Source organism: Melozone crissalis, unplaced genomic scaffold, assembly GCF_028551555.1.
Source record: "Melozone crissalis strain CALT ecotype California unplaced genomic scaffold, PUWL_Pcris_2 ptg000063l_1, whole genome shotgun sequence".
In the NCBI taxonomy this organism is placed as follows: Eukaryota; Metazoa; Chordata; class Aves; order Passeriformes; family Passerellidae; genus Melozone; species Melozone crissalis.
The window spans coordinates 9,218,025-9,240,420 of record NW_026535841.1 but is presented as its reverse complement, the minus strand read 5'-3'; the positions used below and the strand labels follow the sequence as shown (position 1 = coordinate 9,240,420).

The 22,396-nt window shown below is 46.5% G+C and overlaps 1 protein-coding gene across 16 annotated transcripts in view; it reads left to right on the top strand.

Annotated features, from left to right (window-relative positions):
• Positions 1-6,407: 6,407 nt before the first annotated feature.
• Positions 6,408-22,396, top strand: part of FBRSL1 (fibrosin like 1) — a 497,701-nt gene continuing 481,712 nt past the window's right edge. For all 16 annotated transcript variants that reach the window (XM_054288699.1, XM_054288697.1, XM_054288692.1 and 13 more), the window contains exon 1: positions 6,408-6,701. In XM_054288699.1, coding sequence (XP_054144674.1) covers positions 6,408-6,701 — 294 coding nt within the window. The remainder of the gene's footprint in view (positions 6,702-22,396) is intronic.

Below are 22,396 nucleotides of genomic sequence, written 5' to 3'. Positions count from 1 at the left end.
TGCCATGGAAATCCCAGGCATGGAGCTTCCCTTCCCAGGGCTGCCACCCCAGGGAGAGCAGCCAGGCAGAAATACAGCTGTGAGAGGGGTGGGGAAAGCTTTACTGAGATGAAGGAGATACAAAAGAACCTCTGGAGGAGAAGAAAAAAAAAAAAAAAGAGAGATATTTAAGATAACAGACAGCAAATGCAGACAAGATGCAAATGAGGAATTCTTCCAACAGATTTTTACCACACAGGATCACAGAGAGAGTTTGGGCTCACTGCTGCATAGGTGAGGAATACAGCCTACTAAAGACATTATGGGAGAGGAACACTGGGCTTTTGTCTCTCAAGGTCCATTTCTGTGGTTTAAAGCAAGGATAAAGATAATAACATCCTGTCCTGAAACAATTTCAGGAGCTAAATAGAGTATATACAGTCAAGTAAAATTAAGCTATTGTTATTAACTCTCACCTTCTTTCACCCATGATATCAGATGAAAAAGACAGCTTCTCTGAAGAAGGAAAAAAAGCATCATAAGAGCTACCATTCACACTGCTATTACCTATAATAGCATAAATCCTCAATATCTGACTATTACAGATAGACTTGCACTCCTTCTCTTTCTTATTAAAATTCCCTCTCCTTTGCCCACTCAGAACAGAGGCAGACAATCCCTTCCTCACACCCAGGGTGAACTGGGACAGGAGCCCCTGCTCCCCACACCCCAGCCTGGCAGGAGAGGAGGGCTGGGCTGGGCTGGGCAGAGGGGCTGCACCCTCCACCCCTTCCTTTATGACTCCTCACACCAGCAAAAAAAAAAAAATCACCCCGTGTCAGCATATGGAAGCAATTAGTCAATGAGGGGAGGGTCAGATGCAGCTCTGTAAGCACTGATTGCAAGCTCACAGTTTCTCCCAAAGGCAAAAAAAAAAAAAGAAATTGTACTTGAACCCTTAGAGCAGATAGGCTGAAGCTGATTTATTGGGGTGATTTAGATCTGTTGAAACAAATTTAATTTTGAATACAATTTTATATCAATTAACAGAGTCTCACAAGTGTAGCCATTAAGGAATCTCTTTCCAAAACCAAAGCCAAATATTCAAGATTTATGAGACTGACTTGCCATATTGGAAGTAACTAATTATTCGTAATGATTCTTTGTACTCTGACAGTGATTATGTATTTTCAGTGCAAATGACCGTGATGAAGCAAGTGATAGAGGCAGCCCGTGTTTGTGAAAGGGATACCAAGCAGTTAAGGCCTGATTATTTTGGCAAAGTATTGGTGTAGCAGGGAAAGAAACAATAGAAAACAACTAAGCCCATCGACACAAACCCCAGCTTATTTAACATCTTGAAGTGTCTCCTGGTGCATGTCAGAGCTGTAATGAAAGTCTGTGGTCTCCTTTTATTGCCTTAAGCAATTTTGTATTCAGTTTATTTATTGTGACCTTTTGGTTGTCCTTCCACCTTGGACATGACAGTCTTTAACAAAGCAAAGCCTCGCAGGCTCAGCTTGCAGCATTTACAACAGATTGTGGAGCGTGTTTTGGGTGAGAGGAACAACACAGATTTGGGGCATGATTCTCATTTGCATTGAATTTTCTTCACCTCACTCTGATGGCACTGGGCAGAAAAAGTGTAGTAGCAGCCCTGCTCCCAGCTCCACTGGAAGAAGGAAATATCTCTGGATTATTCTGCCCTGATTAAAGTACCTGTGAATCGAAAATGATAGTTACACTGGGATTGGGTAGATTTTCACATTGCCTCAGGCTACAGAGGATACAAAAGCACCGCCTTTCTCCTTCTTCATAACTTGCAGCACTGCCCCAGACACAGGAACAGAGTAATTGAGAACAAAGTCCCCGTTCCAGCGAGGTGCTCAGTGCCAGCAGGGTTAATGTCCAGGGGCAGGCTGGTGGCAAGAGCAATGCCACGTTTACTGCCGTGGCTGCTGCTGCTCTGATGCCACGCTCACTCCAGCTATGAACCAGGGTCCGATTTCTGATCCTCAAAAGGCAAAGGCATAGCACGTTTGTCATTAAAATCCGCAGCAGCATGCATGTGATTAAAATGTTAATGTCAATATTGTAATCAAGGTCTGACTCACAGGACAGCTGGTAAGAGACCTGATCTGTATTGCTTAGCCCCCGTCACCTGATGCACACAGGGTTACAGAACGGTGGTGCCCCATCACATGGCAGGGATTGGCATTCACTGGCTCATGTGGCGAGCTGGAGCCTGGGGAGGGACAATCGGCTCAAGCCCATGTCCAGTGTTGGTCACTTCAGCTGTGCCTGCGCTCCAGCCACAGGAAAGCTTTTCAATAAATTTCCTTGGCATCACCGAGCTGCAGCTCTGCTCATGTCCCCTGCCTACCTGCAGTGCTGCTCCTGGGTTTTCCTGTGCCCTGGCCTCACTCACCCATCTCTCTTGCTTTTGGAATTTTCTGTGCTAGTTTCTATCCAGTTGAGTTTTAGACATTTAAGCCTGCGGTAAATTTTGCCTGATGTTGTCTAAGCACCGAAAGAGCTATAGTCTGCAAAGCTTCTTTTCAGTAAATTCAGGATTAATGAAGAAGGCCTCTCTATTGTTGGAATGTCTAATACAATTATCCACTGAATGAATGGACTAGGCAGCAGTGGAGGGCTCCCAGGTTTGTGGCAGGGAATTGTCTGTTTTAACATCCATCTGTTTTCATTCCCTCTGATCCATTATCATTCACCTAGAGTTATAACATGATGAATATCATTGTACAGAATGCCATTTGATGCTGGGGGGAAACAAAACCACTGTAGGTCTGCCTTCTATTGAAAACACGAAATTGCCTTGGTGGAAGGAAAGGCATGATTGATTCAGAGATGCAGTTTCAAGCAGAGGCATCCTTCCCCATGTGGACTGCTTGATTTTGTTAATTCCTTTGGATGACCCTTGTGCTGCATCTTTCAACAAGAAAAAATATATATACAAAAATGAGAATAACTCATGTTATGGACAATCATAGTGCTCCTGAATTAGTGGAGTTAATTGAAAAAAATAATGGTATTCACAACTTCCCCCAGAAGGCACCTTTGGTTTATGCTCCCAGTGACATTAAACTCCTGTATGTAAACATGGGATGAGAATCTTGATGACCCTGCTGACAGGAAATAAAGAAAGAAACTTTACAGGCAATTTCCACTGTCCTTGTTGGTCAGCAAATTTGGAAGTGAATGAAAAAAAGGTAACTAGAAATGCATATTAATGATGGAAGGCCTATAGCACAATGGGAGTGAGATGAGTCCTAGCAAGAGGAACTGTTAAAAATGCCCCAGTTTATCTTTTTAATGACTTACCCTTATGATGTACTTACAAACAACATAGGAATTACCTTATAAATAAAAGGGCAGGCTCACCAGTGTACAAATAACTTAGTGAACTCAGTGCAAATCCTTGTTTCTAGAAAGTGTCCCTTAAAATACTGGTAAAGCAAATGCAGTTGTTAAACCCAACCCATTGTTAAACTAGGTGTATCTAAATTGAGACCTTTAATTAACATCCCATCCCATCTCCGGGATCTTGGTTGTGCCTTTCAAATACCACACATTTAAAAAAATGCAGTCACTTAATGAAACAGGAGAGGAAATACCCTTTGGAAATCCACAGTCCTGCAAAAGCCAGGGCAGATAACTGTCTGGCTCCCCACTAGCCTGTAATTACCCGAGGAAGCAGCTAGATTTAGCTATCTTCCTTCTTTAATTGGCACGCAAAAGATTATAGGATTTTATTAGGACACAAATGACACCGATATGAGTGTGATTGAGGCATGCAATGCATGACTGACTATTTGCATTAAGAGGCTTTGCACTACACATGGGATTTCTACCTTTGGTTTTAAATGGCTTAAATTTAAATGACGTTTCTATGCTACATTTTAAGAGGATGATATTCGTTTTAGCACTTGTCTAAGTAAGGTAGGGCAACGCTGTTGCCAGACACCAGAAACCCTTCTCAAAGAGCCTGCTTGGGCCAGGTGGAAGGGGGTTAATTTTTGACTGCTCTGTTGTTACAATTGGATCAAGAACATAAGGAAATGGGTATCGAAGTGCTCACACTGAAACCTTTCATGAGGTCGTTAGACACTCAGCTGCCAGCCTGCCACTTCTGGGGACACCAGCCTGAGGAAACCACAATCCCTGGTGATGGCTGAGCTGGAACACAGTGGGAGCAGACAGCAGGAGATTCTTTTTGCTTCCTTACATCCATGGCTCCCACTAACTCTGAATCTCCTTCATGGGTTTTTTCCCCTTATACATGAATCTCAATGGATTTCTTTAGTCTTTATTTCGCGACATCTTTCCAACAGCCACCCCCCAGGGAAGGTGAAAGCAGCTGAAGTAAGGAATTACGGCGATTGAGTCCAATGGAGCAAAGCCAGCCCCACACAAGGAAGAGTACCCAGAAGTGATGGTAGCATGCTGCAATCTCTAACTTTGTGCAATAAAAGATGATAACAGGAGGATTAGGTCCTGCTACCACTGTGATATGTAGGACGGCCCTGTGCGGGAGCCCTGATCCAGGCACACCTTCCTCAGGGCTGGCCTTGGCACCAGGCACTGCACAGCTGCGCAGTCAGCCACCAAGGCAGTCCCTGTCCCAAGGGAATGCCTGAGCACCAAGCCTTTGGCCAGGAAATGCTGGAGAGAGGAGAGGGCCTGAAACTGCAGGGAATCAACAAAGGAAACAGACCCCTCCAAGCCCGAGTAAAACCCCAACAAGATGAATGGAGCAGGGGCCAATGGACAGTGTCTCCTGTCTCCATCTCCATGAGCCTTAACCCTCAGTTCCCTTACACTGCTCCGTGTCCCATCTAGCTCTGATGTCCAGCTCCCGTGTCCTACACCCCCATCGCCAGCTCATTTCCCAACTTGTCCCTTGACACGCAGATGGTTCCCTAGCTGATCCCTCTGCTCTCTCCATGTCTCTCAGCCCTTCCTGTGTTCCCCAAGATGTCCTGAACCCCCAAGCGATCCCTCAGCCTGACCCTCGGTTCAGCGTTCAATCCCCAACTCCTCCCGCAGCTCTTTCCCTGTCCCAGGCTCACCCTCTGACCCCCAGCTCACTCCTCGGCCCTGGGCTCATCGTTTGACCCCAGCCCATCCCGCAGCTCAGCCCCGCTCCCACCGCTCGCCTCAGCTCGTCCCCCGTCCCCGGCTCCCCTCCATGCCCTCGGCTCGCCCCTCCATCCCCTGTCCCGGCCCGCGGCGCTGCCCCCTCCGTGTCCCGGGGCCGCGGGGCGGGAGCCGGGCCGGGGGAAACTTTTCCCGGGGGTTGGGGCGGGCGCCGGCGCCCCCGGCCCGCGCTGAGGGGAGGCGAGGCGGCGGCGGGGCGGGAAGGAGGAGGAGGAAGGGGGGGGGGCCGGGGGCACGGCCGGGCCTGCGCCGGGGAATGACGCGCAGCTGGCAGCCCTGCTCATGCGCGGCCGGCCGGGCGGTGCTAGCGCCGCGTCCCAGCTCGGGGAGAATGGGGCGGCATCCGGGCAGCGCCGACTGAGCGGCTTCTGGGGGCCGGGGCTGCTCCGCGCCGCGGGCGGCCGGGCTGGGGCGGGCGGGCGAGCGCCATCCGGCAGCGGGCGGCGGCGGCGGGGGCGCCGCGCCGCGCCGGCGGGGGGCTGCGAGCCGCCGGCGGCGCCCGGCGAGGAGGGGTCGGCGGCGGCGGCGGGCGGCGGCGGCGGCGGGCGGCGGCGGGGGCTGCCCAGGGATTGTCTCGCTCGTTCCGCGGCAAGAAAGTTGGGCGGCGAGCGCGGCGGCGGCGGCGGCCCCCCCGGCGGTGCGCGGCGGCCGGAGCGGGGCCCCGGAGCGGCGCTGCCCCCGGGGAGGGGGCGCCGCGCTTGGATTATCCCGAGCTGGGTCGAGCCTCCTGGATCTGCCTCTCTCCTCCGCGCCGAGTGAATCCGAGGTGTCCTCGTCCTGATCCAGATAAATCTTCCCCCCCTTCTCTTTTTTTTTTTTTTTTTTCCTCCCCTCCTCTTCCCGTCGTTGCTTTTTTTGGGGGGTGGGGGGAGGCGGGGGGTGGAAATTTGTCAAGGTCATTCCGTGGATTTAATATTTTTTGTGTGTGTGTGCCGCTCGCCCCACCGCCACCGCCACCCAGCCTTGCTCTGTGGATTATCATCGCCCTGGATCCGAGGCTCTGAACAGCAGGATTTTTTTGTTGTTGTTGTTGATTTTTTTTTTTTTAATTATTACTATTATTTTTTAAGGGCTCCGGGGTTTGGAGAGGGGAAGCGGTGAGTTGGAGGGGGGCGACTTTACTCTCCCCCCCCCCGCGCCCCCCCCACTCCCACCCACCCCCCCTCGCTCCTGGCCTTCTCATTTTCATTTTTAAATTTTTTTTAATTATTATTATTATTTTTAAATTTTTTTAATTTGCTTCTTCTTCGGCGATGGATGGGAAAATCCGGCAGAGCCGGAGGTCGAGGTCGCAGCGGGACCGCGTGCGGCGGCGGGAGGCGGCGGCCCGCGACCCGCGGAACCAGAGCCCTTCCTCGGGCTCCGAGAAGGAGCCGAGCCCCGGCAAGGAGAACGGCGGCCAGAACTGCACCGCCCCGCGGGGCCCGCCGCCCGCCGCCCGCGCCGCCCGGCCCCCGCGCCGCCGCCGCCGCGAGTCCAGCTCCCAGGAAGAGGATCTGATCGATGGCTTCGCCATCGCCAGCTTCAACACCCTGGAAGCGCTGGAGGTAAGAGCGCCGGGGGCCGGGGGGCTCTGCCCTCCCGCGGGGCGGGGGCTGGGGAGGCGGGGAGGGGGTTGGAAGGGAAAAGGAACGGGGGGGAAGGAGGTAAAAAAAAAAAAAAAAAAAAAAAAAAAAAAAAGAAGGATTTGAGAAAGGAAGCGCGGCGCTTTCAGGCTGCTGAATTTTGCAAATAGCAATTAACGTGCATTAATCCTGGTGTCAGCCCGGGGGGATCCCGGGGCTGCGGGCAGGAGGGTGCCGGGCCAGCCCCGGTGATCCGCTGGCAACTTGGCTGCCCCCCCTTCTCCTGGCCGCTTCCCTCCTCTGCCCGGCTCCGGCCGGTGCTCGCCATCACTCCGGGCAAGTCCAATGTTTGTTTGGGGTTTTAATTGGCTGCAAAATATTCCTGGCGTGTTGGGATGGTCCGGCATTGTTGTGAATGGTGGAGCTTCCCCCCCTCCCGCCCTCCTTCCTCCCGCTCCCCCCTCCTCCAGCTCGGGAGTTTGTGTTTGCATTGCCAAAATGTTACTTTATCTGTCTCCGGAGATTGTTAGCAAATGGCTAGTGTTTGACATTTTGTGGAAAAGAGATGTTTAAATGGATAATAATCCCTCGGTTGTAATTCCCATTTTTGAAGTAATTGAACAAATTCTTCATCTCTTGTTGACTGTACATATTTTTCTGGTGTTAATAGGCTGGCAAAAAATATTGCTTGTCTAACTTATTACAAACAATATTTGCTGAGCAAATACTGCCTGCCTTGTCTGAGCTAAGTTAAGCAGAGCAGGAAATTTAATATTTTCAGAGGGGCATTGACAAACCATGACTTTGGCTTTTGATTTTTGTTTTGTTTGTGTACAGTTGGAAGAAGTAAGTTGTGGAGAGGAAGCACCTCACAAGTTGCTTGTTGGGTGTAATAACTTGAATTCCCAGTAAATATGAGCAATTCTGGTGCTTTTGCCCACTTTGTTTGACACACCATGGTGGAGATGTGGGCAAAGTTTTGGGTGCTCTCCTTGCTTTGGATTTCCTGCCTCTGGTGTATGTGTTAACCTGTGTTACAGCAGTGAAGAGTTGTGCGTGGGCTGATGAATTCTCTGATTTGCCCTGGGATCTTTAATGTCTTTGGCTCAGGCTCTGAGGTCCCATTTTGTTCCTGGGCTTTGCTGCTCCCGAGCCCACCCCTCCAGCCGCGCAGGCCTCTGGTGGCACCGTGGTTGTTTGGAGTTTTTGTCTGTAGGACCAACTCCTCAGAGTCCCAGGGATGGTCCCTGTGTGCCCGTGGAGGTGCCAGAGGTGGCCTTGGCCATCTGCCCTGATGGCAGGACCCTTGTTTGGGGAGGCAGGGGCTCTGCTCAGCAGGGACATCCAGCCCTGAGCAGCTCGGGGTGTGCAGGTGCTGGAGAGGCAGGAAGGTTTGTGTTAGCTGGGTGATGGCTGTTCTTTGGCTTTTTGTGCTGTCATTTGTGGGGTGTTGTCCTGACAGGAAAGCTGACCACTTTGTGTATGCAGAACTGATAATGAGTGAGCAATCTGCTCTCCTGTGCCTCTAAACCAAGCCCTAGACCTGTCTGTATAACCTTATTTTTTTCTTTTTCTTGGGCATGCTCTTAGTCAAATAGGCATCAGCAGATAGGTCCAATTAAACCCCTGAGTCTCTACTGAGCTGTCAGGGAAGAAGGTAAAATTCATCTTCCTGCAGAAATTTTCTACCATGATGAGCACATTATCAGGAAATAGAATTCAAATGATAGTGCAGTCCCTCCAGGCTGATGGGGAAAACTCTAGGCTTTTCACATGGGGAGAGCCTTGTTATTGAATCAGCCAAACCTTGATAAAAAGGTACATAAGGGTGAAAAGTGACCTGAAATATCTGCCACCCCAAGGTACTTCTGTTTGTGGAAGCACTTCTGGTTTTTCTTTAAAAAGAAAAATAAAAAAGTCTTTGCAAAATGATCTGCTTTAAAATTCTTGCCAAAAACTTCAATGCCACCTGAAATTAACCCATTTCTGCTATATTTACAAGCATGTACGAGAACAGCTTCCTGAAATTAACTGATATCTACAATGTTTACCAACATGTCAGAGAACACCACCTGAAATTAACCTATTTCCAGTATATTTACCAACACGTGCTAGAAAGCTTTCCTGAAATTAACTGATTTCTACTCTATTTACCAACATGTAAGAGAGCACCACCTGAAATGAACTCATTTATAGTGTATTTGCCAAGATGTTAGAAAACAACAACGTGTGCACCTCTGCAGCCATGGTGGTTGACACCTCAGAGGGAAAAGTGTGAGCAGAATTCACCTGTTTGACACCAACCTGGTGTGTTATGTTCGAGGTTGTGTTCTTGGAGGCGATGATGATGTGCATTCCCTAAATTCCTGTGAAACTAAAAAGAAGAAAATACTCTACATTATGTGGATTTTTCCCTGCAGCCCTGCCTTGGACCATGGGTGATGTTTTGGCAGATGTCATGCAGGGAAGGGGATGGTCAAGGCAAAAGCACTTTAAAGCAGTGTATAGCCATGGAAATGAGTGAATGGCAAGGTCATGTTGTGTGGCGTGGAACTGTGTTCTCTGGTGAACTTGACTGCAACAGGTGGTTTTCTTCTGCTTTGGAGGAAATCTGTATTTTGGTGCACGTTGGTTTTTTAAGAGGATTTAAAATCTGCTGTAATGCTTTTTAAAAAATAAATAAGAATTGAAACCTTCTATGCCCATGAGGGGGAATAAAGTTAGAAGTGAGTGTATGGCTTAGGGACAGTACTGAACTAAAAAAGTATTTTATTTAATTTTTTAATCCTTAAAAGGAGCTTTTGTTGCATATGTGGTAGTTTATTGTGGTATTCTAGGTTGGTTTGTTTCTTGATGTTACAGTGGTCTCTGATTATGTTTAATAGAATAACCAAGGCTTGGGTTTCCCCTTGGAAATGAAATTTCTCAGTGTTTAGGTAGAACTTAATGGTAGAATCATTTGGGAGAGGTAAGGTGGTTTTTGGTTTGTTTTTCTTTGTATCTCACCATATTGTGAATTCCCCTTCCCCACTGCAGGAAATTCTCACTGCTGGTGTTCCTGTAAATAAAGGGTGCTTTATAGAATAAATATATGTATCCTTCCTTTGTGTTGACCTGGGAGTATGAGCAGTTAAGGTCAATACTGAGGGGTGGTTTTGAGGTCTCCTTTAGCTCTCTGGTGTGAATTTAAAGCATTTTGTATTTTAATTCATGTGGCAATGTTTCCTTTGGCAGTTGTCATCTGAAAACCATGTGGCGATACTTGTGACTTATTTATCTCCTATCTTACCATCTTCCAAATAAAGACTGAGTTGATTATATATATATATTTTAAATTATGTGAAAAACAAAGCCCCACAGACACACAAGCAGCAGCCTCTTTCTGTGTAGAAGTTAAAACTTCTCCTTTCTCTTCCTTCCCCTGGATCTTCCTGTATAAATCCAGCTCAGGTTTCATGCAGTTTAGGGCTGATATGTGTGTGTGTAGTGGTGTTTTATTTGGGGTTTTTTAGTACCCAGCCACTCACCACGACTTTGGACTTAACCTGGAAATGTAGTTTTGGCTTGAGGTGGTCAGTGAGACTGGAAAAGCCACCAGGAGATGGGTGCAGTGCCAGGGCTGAGGAAAGGGGGATTTCTGCCCTCCTTCCAGAATGAATGGTGTGGATGTGAGCATGTGTGTATATTCATTACGTTCAGATGAAGCTGCTAATTATTCTTGAAGGTGATTGGTGAATCAGAGCGAGAGAATCTAAATGAGTGAGTCGGTAGTTGAGGGCTCTCTCTGATCATAGCTGTTCCTTTCAAGTATGAAAAACAGCGCTAAAAGGGAACTTCATCAGAATGTTAATGAATGCGATCTTTGAGAGCAATTGTTCTCCCAAAGTAGTTGAAAAGACAAGGGGTTGTGTTTTCTTTTTGGCTGTTGTTTATCATTTTTACAGATTCCAGCAAAGCTTTGGAGCCCTGAGTGGAAATTTTAACTTTCTTGAGGGGTGGGTGTGTGTGTGTAGGGTTTTTTTGAGGAATGTTTACCCTGTTTACAGAATCTCATGGAGAATCCCTGCTCAGATGTGTGTGGAGTGTTGTGCAGAAGCAGCCCTGAGCTGAAAAGGGGCAGACCTTGACTCGCTGCACGTGGTGTTGGAGTGGAGATGCTGCCCTTACAAGCCGGGCTGGGGCCCAGCTGTGCCCCAAGGAGATGAATGCTTCACCCTCTCCCTGTTTGTGTCCAGAGCTCTGGCAGTGCTGCCTCTCAGCCCCTTCCTTCCCTGCTGTTCCTGCCTGGTGCAGCAGAGCTTGGACAGCCTACTGCTCCTTGTAGGCTTCTGGACAAAATCCATGAGTGCTCCAGCTGTCATCTTGATAAGGCTGTTTTCACATGTGTGCTGTACACTGTCCTGTTACTGTTGCTCTGATCTCTCATTGATAAGAAAACCAATGTATTTAGCTGCAGTTTCCTGTTCCAAAGGTTTTGTGCTGGCTCCACTGACCTAGCGATGGAACTTCTGATTTGTCACCATCTCTCTCTCTGTGTCTGCTTAACAGCTTAGATTTTTCCGTAGCTAGCTTATGTTTTAAAACAAGTTTCTAGATATTTAAGTGGTTTTTTTTCCTTCTATTTAATTGTCACGTGCTGGCGTATCAAGCTAGCATTTCTGATGGCCAGTTATTCCTCTTTAAAAGTGCTTTTAACCCCAGGAAAGCTAATGATTTTCTGGATGATGCTCTAAAGGCTCTAAATGCCTTTTGGTTTTCCTGAAGGCTTGCTAGTCTCCATTGATTTGTTCTCCTAGCTGTTGGCTGTTGATTTTCTTTTTTTTTTTTTTTTTTTTTTTCATCTTGTCTGAAGCAGGTACTTTAGGTATCTTTGTTGAGGAATCAGAGGTGATTAAATCAGAGGGGGAGAGCTCTGCAAAGCCTGAAGAATCTGCCCAGCTGGGCCAGGAGCTGGGGGGAGCAATGTTCCCTGCAAACCTTGGTGGGGTGGTGAGGAAGGATCCAGCTCTTCTGCTGGGTGGGGAATTCTGTGCCTCATGGGTGAAACCTGCCGGGGTTAAAGGAGTGATGGGGTGCATGGCAAGTGCAGCCCCTGCCTGGGGCCGTCCCTGCACCTTTAGTGCACATAAAGTGGCTGCAGGGATGTTGAAGAGAGGAAATTGCCTGGAATTGCTCAGGGGTCACACTCATCCCTACCTGAGGTTTCATTTTTAACTCAAACTGCAGTTGATTCTGTCTATCTGGGTGCTTTGGATGACCTTTTAATATCCTACCAATTTTTCTGAAGTTGTTTCCCATAGTGTAACTGCTCAGGCTTTCTTGAGCACTGAAACCTGGGGCAAAACGTGAGGTGAAATTTGCTGAAATGTCAAGTAGACCAACCATCACAAAGAAATTCAGAAGATATATTCAGTTTTAAAATTAATTAGGATCCATACCATTTTTAAAAAATAAGGTACTGTATATTGCACAGGTAAGATATTTTTTTGTAATAAAAAGGACATAATAGAACTAGTGTTCCACTTGATTCAGATAATAAATGTTTACTTGCAGTAGTGTATTTGACTTCATGCCTAGTAAGAACTGAAAACTTTACTGTGCTCTCAGTATGCTAAGAAGATGCACTTTTTATCGTTTATCTCAGTTATTTCACAGAATGAGACTGACTGTCACAATGCTGCTTTCTGGGAAAATAGCAGTGAAGAAGGGAGCTGGATAGGATGAGATCAGCCTGGTGTTTCGTGTTGTTTCTTTGATAGATCCCTGCTTGCTCGGCAGAAGGGCTGGTGGTCACGCAACTGCACTTGTGAAAAAATTCGTTTTGGTGCAGAGGTGCTGTACTGTGGCTGGAGACACATTGATAGAAAGGCTTTGGGGTGGTTTGGTTTTCCCCCCTTTTGCTTCCCTGCTTTTTTTGGGTGAGGTGTGAAATTCTCCAGGCACAGGCACAGCAGGCTGCTCCCGTGTCAGGCTTTGCAAGCACACAGATCCCAAACTGTGTGCACCTTGTGTGGGTGCAGCCTTGTCAGAATGCGCTTGCTGCTTCAGCTTCTCCAGCTTTGGGCTTTGTCCTGGTGGTGCAGGATGAGGGAATATTGTGAAGTCTGTGGTGCTGCAGCAAGTACTCGAAAGAGAACAGTATCAGCAGAACTGAAACGCTGTTTCCTGCTTGATGCACTTTGGGTTTTTTTTAAAATAAAGATTTGAAATACAGTGCGTAGGGTGTGCATCTTGGTATCGGTTGTAGGTGAACATCCAGCTCTAAGTGAGAACAATTTCCAATTCAGTGCACTTTAATGCCTCCAGTTTATCATGGTAAATGTATAAAAGAGTTTTATGTAGGTGAAGTGGCTCTTGCTGTTTAAATGTCTCCTGGCTCTGCTGTGTTCAGCACAGTGGTGGCTGTGCCTGTTCCAGCCATGCTCTTCAGAGAGAAAAGACTTGGAGCACAGTGTTCCCAGCCCTGGTCCATCTCCTTGAGAAACAGTCTCTTTTTCAAAACTAATGAACTATTAAGAATCCTGCTCTGATGCTGAAAGGAGAATCGGTCTTGATGTTCCAAACCAGAAACACTGAGCATGGAGGCGAGGGTTAACCGGCTCTGAGCCGCCCAGGCAAAACCGACCTGTGCGGAGTTGTCGGTCCAGTTCCTCTGGTGCAGGAGTTGTGAAAGCTGGGCAGGTACAAACTGCACCAGCTGTGGGGCTCCCACCTGCACCAGCCAGGCCCCAGTGGCAGGCAGAGAGGTGAGTGTCACCCTTTGCAGCTTAATTATTTTGTACTGAGTGACTGGATGCGAAGTGCAGAATTACCTGGCTAACAGGAGCGTGGGGCAGCTGAGTGCACTGTGCTTGGATGGTCCTGAATGAATGGAGAGTGTTTCCTTTGTAGCTCTGTCTTGCTTGGAGCCAAAAAGGGACTGAACTTGAACAAAAGTTGCATCTGCAAGGTCAGTGGTTGGCATGGATAAGGGGATTGAAGGGATCAAAATTATTTCCCTGCGCCACTGGCTGCAAAACATGGGCTTATGGCACCATTCCTGTCTCTCCCTTTGTGCTCAGAGCAAAGCTTTTTAAATCTTGTGCTGGCTATCTATAGTGCCACACAAACGTGGCAATTTGAAGTTCAGTGTTCTATTTTGAGGCTGCCGTGCATGGTCAGCAGGGCAAGGAGCTGTGCTTGGGCTCCTCTGCTCTACCCACAGCCTGCCTTGCTCTCTCTTCTGCACAGGTTGTCATAGAGAGGAATTGAGAAAATACATATGCATGATGCAGTTGTGCCTGTAGTCTGAATGTGAAGGTTATAGTGCTTGTGGTTTGATATCATTGTGTTACCTTGCCCTTCAACAGATGTTCCTTCTGGCTTCAGGAAAATAAGACAGTAATTGGTGTTTTGCTGTTTTCCTCCCCAATTTTAAATATAGATTGATTCACTCTGGTGCTAGGGTGTCCCTGATCTAACCTGTACTTAGTGATGAGCTGCTGAAGTTAGGAGCAGCCCAAGTTGGGAAACAAATGGTAATTCAGAGCTGCTGGCTGTTGAGTGGCTGCTGAAGGACTCCAAACTTGTTCCTTTAACCCCTCCTCATCCTTACTGAAGCTGCAGCTGTTTTCCTTGGAGCTCTTATTTGTAGAGAAGAGGAAAAACCCCCAAAGAGTTTCAAGGAAAACAACATCTCAAAGCTTACAATGACATCAAGTGCGTCAGGTAATAAAATGCATTATTGCTCTTGATGTTTTGGTGGCTCTTAAATCTCTCTTGTAATGCTGTGGAAGAGGATGTGCAGCCTCTTAACTCCATTTAGCCTGAGCACGTACCTGCACTCAGGGGCAGTGAGACTCAGGATGGCGTGCAGCTAAGAGATGTTTATGGAATCAGTCATACTTGATATAAAATAATTATGATGTTTTGACATCTTGTTAATAACTTGCAGCCATTGGAAGAAATGGAATTATGGCATTCTCAGTCCTTGATGGAACCTTGGCATTTCTTTCAGATTGTAAAATTAAAGAAAAAATGTGAAAGCCATTAAAATAGTTGGATGTGGGGCCTGGGAAAAATGATGGGCTGCTTAATTGAAAAAGTGCTTCATTCCAATTGAAGTTCATTCCAGTTCAGTTCTGCCCATTTCCTTGCATCTGTAATGGGGAAGGAAAAGGGCTGATCCCCCCAAAATCTGTCTGTGAGAGCGTTTTGGGTGTCACTGGGTTCTTCATCTTATCTGTGAATGAAGTGGAAGGAAATCCTAGCGAGCATTAGACATGAGAGGAAAGTCTTGTCACCTGTAATGACTAAAATCCCCTGAAGTGTTGCCAGCGTGTACTTTAGGAATCATATAATTATATGATTATTGAAAGAGACATAAAAGACCTCATGGCAAAACCCTTAGAAAGGGGGAGGGAGGGAATCCGTATGCAAATAAAGATATGCAGAATTTGCTGTCTCTCTCTTTTTTTTTTTTTTTCTTCCCTAGTTATTTTTCAGTCCAAAGCTCAGTAATTGCTTTTATGGGGATTACTTAATAAAACTGGGGCATGCAAAGGAGGGAGAAATTGTTTATGCCAAGTCACAGGGCTGGCTCGAAGTCCTAGGGAGTTGGAGTAAAAATGGATTTTTAAAAGTAAAACTGCAAAGTGGGTTTTGTGCTAAGAGAAAACAGCTATTTGTTGCAATGTTATCCTACAATAAAAGTGTTTTGTGGTCTGGCGGTTAAGCAGAGGGGTCCGGAAGTTGAGATAACGGGGTTTTCTTTCTGACTCCGCCACAAGTTTCCTCTCACGGAGCTCTGGGCAAGTCCTTTCATCAGTGCCTGTGTCAGCCTGGCTGTGCCACTGCTGGGAGCTGGAGGTGCCACTCAGGGAAACTCCTGTGACGTGTTGGAGCTGCCTCAGCCTGACGTGAGTGCTGTCTGTGCATCGCCAGGAGGTGATGGGAGAGCCTCTGATGGCAAAATCTGCTTGTACAAACTCCCAGGGAAATGTTTCTCTTTCTCCTCTGCCCCACGCCAGCTGTGGGAGAGCCTTTCCCGTGGCATGCCCTGCTCTGGGCACTGCTGGTGGTGCAAATGCAGCCTGAGATTTCCCTGAGCTCTGGTTCTCCTCTCACAGCTGAAATACAAGCCTTGACTTCAGGCTTCTTAAGTTCCCCTAAGCTTCATCAGTCCTTACTGATGCTCTGGATTTATAATCTTGCTTCTCATTGCAGCACTCATTCATGCCTTCACTAGGAAACTCTCCTGATGCAGAACAGACATATCTCAAAAGAGGTAGGCAGAAACCTACCTTTTGTTGCAAGGTTGGCAAAAACCGCCTTCCTTTTTTTCTCAGGCTTAACTAAAGCATTAAAAAAAAGGAAAAAAACCTGTCCTACTGCTATTAGTGTTGAGTTACTGGATATTTTGCAAGATCTGCCCAGGAAAGAACACCATGATTTAGTCTGGTATTCTAGTTTGACACTGAATAGTACAAAGTTGTGATACGAGTTTGCTGGTGCGATTTTTTAGCTGAAAATGACAATGGTTTTCCAAGCAGATGGATTTTATAACTTGCCTGCCATCAGCTCATCCATCAAACTCCGCAGAGATCTGTGCATTGGTGTCAGTGTGCACATGGCAGCGTTGTTGATTACATCAGACAAACTGATAAGTCCCTCGGAGCCCTGTTCCCACTCCCTGGGCAGCCCTGGGGTGGGTTTGGCAGCAGAGGGGGTTTGTTCCCAGCCTGTTCCCACTGGCAGTGTGGAGCTGAGCTGTGTCCTGTCCCTGTCCCTGTCCCTGGCTGTGGCTGCAGCTGCAGGGTCAGTGATGTGACTTGTGCAGGGAGGGACACAGGCACTGGTGTTTGCAGTGCTGTTTGTGGTGGGAAGAGGAGTGATGAAACATCAGTGAGAGCCTCTGGGCTGCACAGGGTCTGGAACTTGGTTTCACACAGATTTTTAATACTCATAAGTGACTTTTTTTCCATGTTGATGGAAGATGCTAAGTCACACAGAGGTGTGACTGGGAAATTAAAGTTTTAGCTGCATCTAGGCAAAAGTGATTGCAGGGCTCAATCAGAAAAGGTTCCCATGCTCATTACTAAGTCACCTGTACAACTTTTAGGCTTTTTGCAAGGAAAGATGCTCTTTTTAGCAGCTGTTGGATAGAGGAGCCCCATGTTAACATCAAGCTCATTTACCCTGGGTAGAAAATGTTTTGGTATGTGTAGGACAGGCCATTTCCAAACCAAAGGTTATGGAACTGCTGTAACAGGGCCTGTGCAAACTAATGTAAACTCCCAGGTGACACCTCAGACAAACAGCTATATGCAGTTGATTTGCTTGGTAGGTTCCCAAGAATTATTTTTGAAGTTGGATGTTTTTTAAAAAAAAATGAAAAAAGAAAAAATGGAAATGGTTTACACAAGCTGTTTCCAGAGGAAGCACAGCTAAAGGTAAGAAACCAAAGATGCTACGTACTGAGAAACACATGGGTGGGTTGTGGAGTCTCTGAGTGTGTTGCCTGGTCTTCCTCTACTCAGGAGATGCTCAGGGCTATATAATTATAAAGTTGCTGGTCCCCAAACGCTGTAGCTCTTGTGCCACAGCTCTGAGGCCACAATAATAATAATATTCTTTCCTGTGACTCTTGTGAGGTGCTGTGCTGCTCAGGTGCAGTGTGTGGGTTCCAGGGGAGGCTGTTCAAGCCTGGCTCTCGGGCTCTGCTTTCCTGCTCAAAATGTATCCGTGCATTTTCTCTGCCGCTGCCAAAATAAATGCTGCAGACAATCCAGGGCCAGCAATGTCATCATCATCAGGTTACTGAGTTTCTGCCTGAAGGTCAGCTAACTGTGACTGCTACTAAATAGCTGTTTGCTGATATGGTGTCTGCAATCGTACACCACGCCTGGTGGCACGTTTGCAGTGGAGTTTTGGCATGGGGCTGCGTGGCCCAAACAGGGCATGTTTGATGATAATTGTAAGGTTGATACAACCTGCAAAAATACTAATTTGACCTAAAAAAGGACAGAGCGTAAACTGTGGGTGTTTATCTGTCTTAAGTACAATGTGCTGGCCATCCAAAATGGAATTAATTAGGTTTGCTGTCCTCCTGTGGCATGGGATGGGGTCAGCATTGGGTGGTCTTGAGGAGTGTGGTGAGATGCTGTAATGCAGAGCATGTGTCAGCATCAGGGCTGGTGAATGGGCAGCTTCTGGTGTTTCCTGCAGGCAGATAAAGCTTGTCTTCCCTTGGGGTGCTCCTTGGTTTGTTCTTTTGTGTATTTCTGATTGTCTGCTAGTAACCTGCAGGTGAATTTTCACTGTTCAGTGCTCTTACCTGGACAAAAAGGACCAGCTACTGAGGAGAGAGAACAGATTTTTGTCTCAAATGCAAAATTAATTCTCCTTGTTCTTTCATGTCTTCCTCCTTTTGTGCTCGTGGGTGTTAAAATTCCCATTCCCTGTTTATATATGTTTAGCAGATGAAGTCACTGGTGTTTTTTTCCCAGTGTTACCTTTACAGTGTTATGAACATAAGCAGAACGTGATTATTCACTGAGTCTCTGCTGAATACTGTAGGAATAATGGGTCTGTGCCTAAAGCATAAAGCCAGACACATAAAACATGCAGTAAGAGTACACACATGAGGGGAAATGCAACGTGTAGCTTCTTTTACCAATTTTACTGGAGCATTCTCTCTTATTTTGAGTTAGGAGGAAGTTAATAATCATGTGAGACTGGTATTTTGATGTGAGGGAGCAGAAAGTGGGGAGAGTGTGGGGGTCCCTTCCCACCATGGGAATCTGTGTTCCCTGGGGACAGTGACAGCTCCCAGCAGTGCAGCTTAACTGGTGTGCTTCTGGAGCTGAGAAAACAGGGGGAAAAATCGCCTGGCTTTGTGTCTTCATGGGGATCAACCCTTTTCAAAAAGACTGAATTTTGGTATCTTGCAATGTGTTCCTGGTGCTGGTGAAGGGAACAAAAATAGGCTGTGGAGGTTTTCCCACCTGGTGCATCCCTTTGGCTCTGCCTTCCCAGGCAGCTGCCAAACGAGAACCTTTGGAATGTCTTTTTGCAGGTGCTTTTCAGGAGGTCAGAATTTGGGTTGCAGCTGAATTACAAAGTAAAACCTTTGCTGTGATGCACAAAAATGTTTTTGGACTTTCTCATTCTTCTAATGATACATTGCCAAGTTTTCAAGTTGAATGAACTTTAAATATCACCTCTGTTTAGCAGCATTTGAACTTTGTTTTCTACTTCCTTCAGTCTCAAAAAGGAAATAATATTGTGTCCTCTTTAGACTATGACCACTGAAATGGTGTTTGTCTCTATTGTTAAAAAAAGAATGAGAATCTGAGTGCCTAATTACCCAGTGCTGCTTCTTTTAATTTTGAAAGTTCATTCTTTGCCCCTGCTCTCTTTATTGTAGATTTTCTAAACAGCATCTAAAAATGTGTGTCTAAAAGACCTAATTAGTGTTGATATTTCAATATCTGAGCTTATAATTTAGCTTTTTTAATAGGGCACCTGGGTATCAGCACTAAATACGAGGAAAATTGAACCTATCCCAAAAGCAAGTGCATGTAAATTTAATTGGGGATGGGGGAAGAAATAACCCTTAAAGTTCAGACTCAATTATTTGTTTGGGAACACTTGGAGCGTGTCCCAGGGAGGGAGGGGGGAAAATGGTATTTAATTAATGCTTTACTAATACCATGCTCACTTAGCTTTATGGCTTTTGAAAAATTTGCCTAAGCAAAGTGGTCGTGGCTGAGGTAGATGTCTGTTTGGTTGATATTTTAAGTCTGATACAGCATTGTTCACACCTTCTTGGAATGTAGTACAGGAATAAACGGGAAACCCAATCTCCTTAGCACCCTGAGTCACACAGACAGGCCGTGCTCCGAGACAGGGATTTATTTCATGCATGGTGGCCTAGACATGAAACAAATGTGTAGAAAGGGGAATTATGTAGAATTGAAAGTGACAATTATGCAAACATTCCAGTTGAGGAAGAAGTAAATTCTTCTCTTTTTCCATGTGCTCAGCTTCAGAGCTAACGAGCAGCCTCTTGGGGGTTTTGCTCTGTGTGTTTGTATCTGTCATATCTCTCTCATCTCTCTTGCTTCTTGGTTTTTTTTTTTGTTTTTTTTTTTTTTTTTTTCCTGGTTTGACCTCATTTTCCCTTTTGTTCCATGGAGTCATTCAATCTTTGTACTGCCGGGTTTGTTTACCTTGCCGGAGGAAAATGTTAGCACCCTTCCATTTCGGAGCCCAGGGCTGCTGTGCTCAGCCCAGCGCCGTGGCCTTCGCTCCCTCCCTGGCCGCAGGAGCACGGTGACTGATGGCATCCAAACCCCTTGATTCAATTGTTTTTTTGCTTTTTGAAGGGAGGAGAAGCTGGTGAGAGAAGAAACAAGCTGTGAAAATAGCTCTGTGCTTAGATGGACACCCTTTTGCAAAGCTAAACAACTTGATCTTCCACGCTGCTGGGTAATTCCCACGCTTGCAGAAACAGGGGGAGAGCGAGCAGGGAGCTGGGGCTGTGACCACTTTAATCTGACATAAGTATGTGTTTTTGCTGAAGGGGATGGTCCTTTCCTGCCCTGGCTGCTTGTCCTGATTACCTCCCTTGTGCCAGCACTAGCGTTTATGCTGCCAGGAAAACTAATTCCCTGGTTCCCTGATCTGGCCGGCTGCACAGCCACGCAAATGCCCTTCTGGCACAGGGCAGGCAGGATGCAGGGGAGGAGGGCATGCACAGCAGATGTGTATTGATTAAAGAAACCCTGCAAATATGGCCAGAGCCTTTGGAGCAGGATTGCAGCTACATGTTCTTCCTGTGTTTCAGTTGATCTGCCAAGTCTGCTGAAATGGGTAGTGTAGAATGATGGTTGTGCTGGAGTGACTCTGGTCTTGGTTAAGCTTCTGAAGCTGGTCATATATGGGGTAGTGGGGAGTGGCTGAGGGTAGGAGGAATTACTGGGGAAGATAAAACCTCACTTGCAAGTTAATTGCTCTGAGAACACAGTTTCTACCTTGTTTTCAGTGATTAGTTTCAATGTGACAGGGAGAAAGAGGAGACAAGCTTTTTTGTGCTTGGTTGGTTGCTCGGACTGGATGGGGTATCTAACCCTTTTGATGGCAGAAAGTTAAAAGCAGTTCACTCTGTAAATGGCATTTGTAGCTCTGTTCCCACAATAATTCTTCCTTTTTAGCCTTCTGTTATTTTTTTCTCCTCCTGTCTTTCTTTCTGTACCGTATCCCATGCATGTGTTGTTTTAAGGAGAAGCCTATATTGGATATTAAATCCAAAGAGTGGGGGAAGAAGGAACTCTTCTAATCAGTGTCATTTTCCCAGCTGTAATCCCACAGAGGGATTGAAGAAAGTGTCAGGAGGATAAGATCAGTGTTTGAGCCCAGCTAAATGCTGGCTCTGCTGTGTGAAAATGGCTTTAATGGAGCTTGGTTGTGCGGGGAGAAAATTGCACGTAAATTGTGCAAATTTCTCAATAAAAAGCATTTAATTGTTCTAAAAGAGGGGGAGGGCCCCTCTTGTGTGCACATTGGAGACTTGAGTGAGCAGAAGTAACCTCTGTGGCACAGCAGTCATTGACCTTGTCAGGCCCTGCCAGCGGAGGTCATGTGTGGTGAAGTGGTTGCCACAGGGGATTAGCACATCTGGGCAGAGGCTTTTTCCTTCTGAGCCTGAGCACACCAAATCCCATCTCCAGCAGCACACATGGAGCCATCAGGGAGCACAAGGAGCAATGGGGAGGCACCTGCCAGAAGAGCAGGGAGAAGCCTGTGTGCAGCCAGGGGCTTTCTTGGCCCCAGCTGCAAGAGAAAGAACACTTGGTTACACCATGGACTCCCTGATCCAATGAGGAGAAGGTGGACTTGAAAATTAACCATAAAACCCCACAAACTTGCCTTGCTAGTCTCATAATGAGATACTTCTGTGCTTAAAACTGTCTTTTTGCCCTGGTTTCCCTTACAGTTTTGCACATACAAATGTACTTTTGCATAGTACCTGCAGCTGTTGGTTTGGTGTGAGAGGTACAGTTTTATGCAGGAAGGAGCTGATATGCTTTTTTATTGGGCTGAAAATATGCAGAGGATGATGTTTTGTTATAAACCTCAGAAGGAATGAGTGGTGTATCTGCTGCCATGTAAGACTTCACAATTACTGTGTCAAGATATTAGGCCCAATTCACAGATGGTAGTGTCTGAAGTACAGGGAAAACAGATAATTACTAGCAACTGATCCATTTGCTGTGTGCCTAAAGGAGAGAATATTTAAGGCTGGCTTTCCTCCTTGACTGAAGTGTTTATTAGAAAGCTTGATGCCATGGCATCCTTGAAGTCTAAGCATTGCAGTGTCAGATTTTATAGAGATCTGTTCTGCTCTGCCTTCTGTATTCTTTTACAATTCTGCCTTAGTTGAATTAATTTCATACCCCAGGAAGAAGGTATTAAAAGTAAATTACCCATACTTCCAGCAGGAATAGTTGGTATCTTAGTAGGCAGAAGAAGCATTAAAGTTGAAGCTCTCTGCTCTTTGTGTTTGCCAGTAAAGGACATCATTTGTCGCTGATGCCCAGTCACCTCCTGGACGAGGAGAGAAATGATAATGCTCTGCTCCTGCCTTGGTTGTGAGCACGTAGAATGAAGCTGTGGTTGGTTGCAGTTACTGGAAG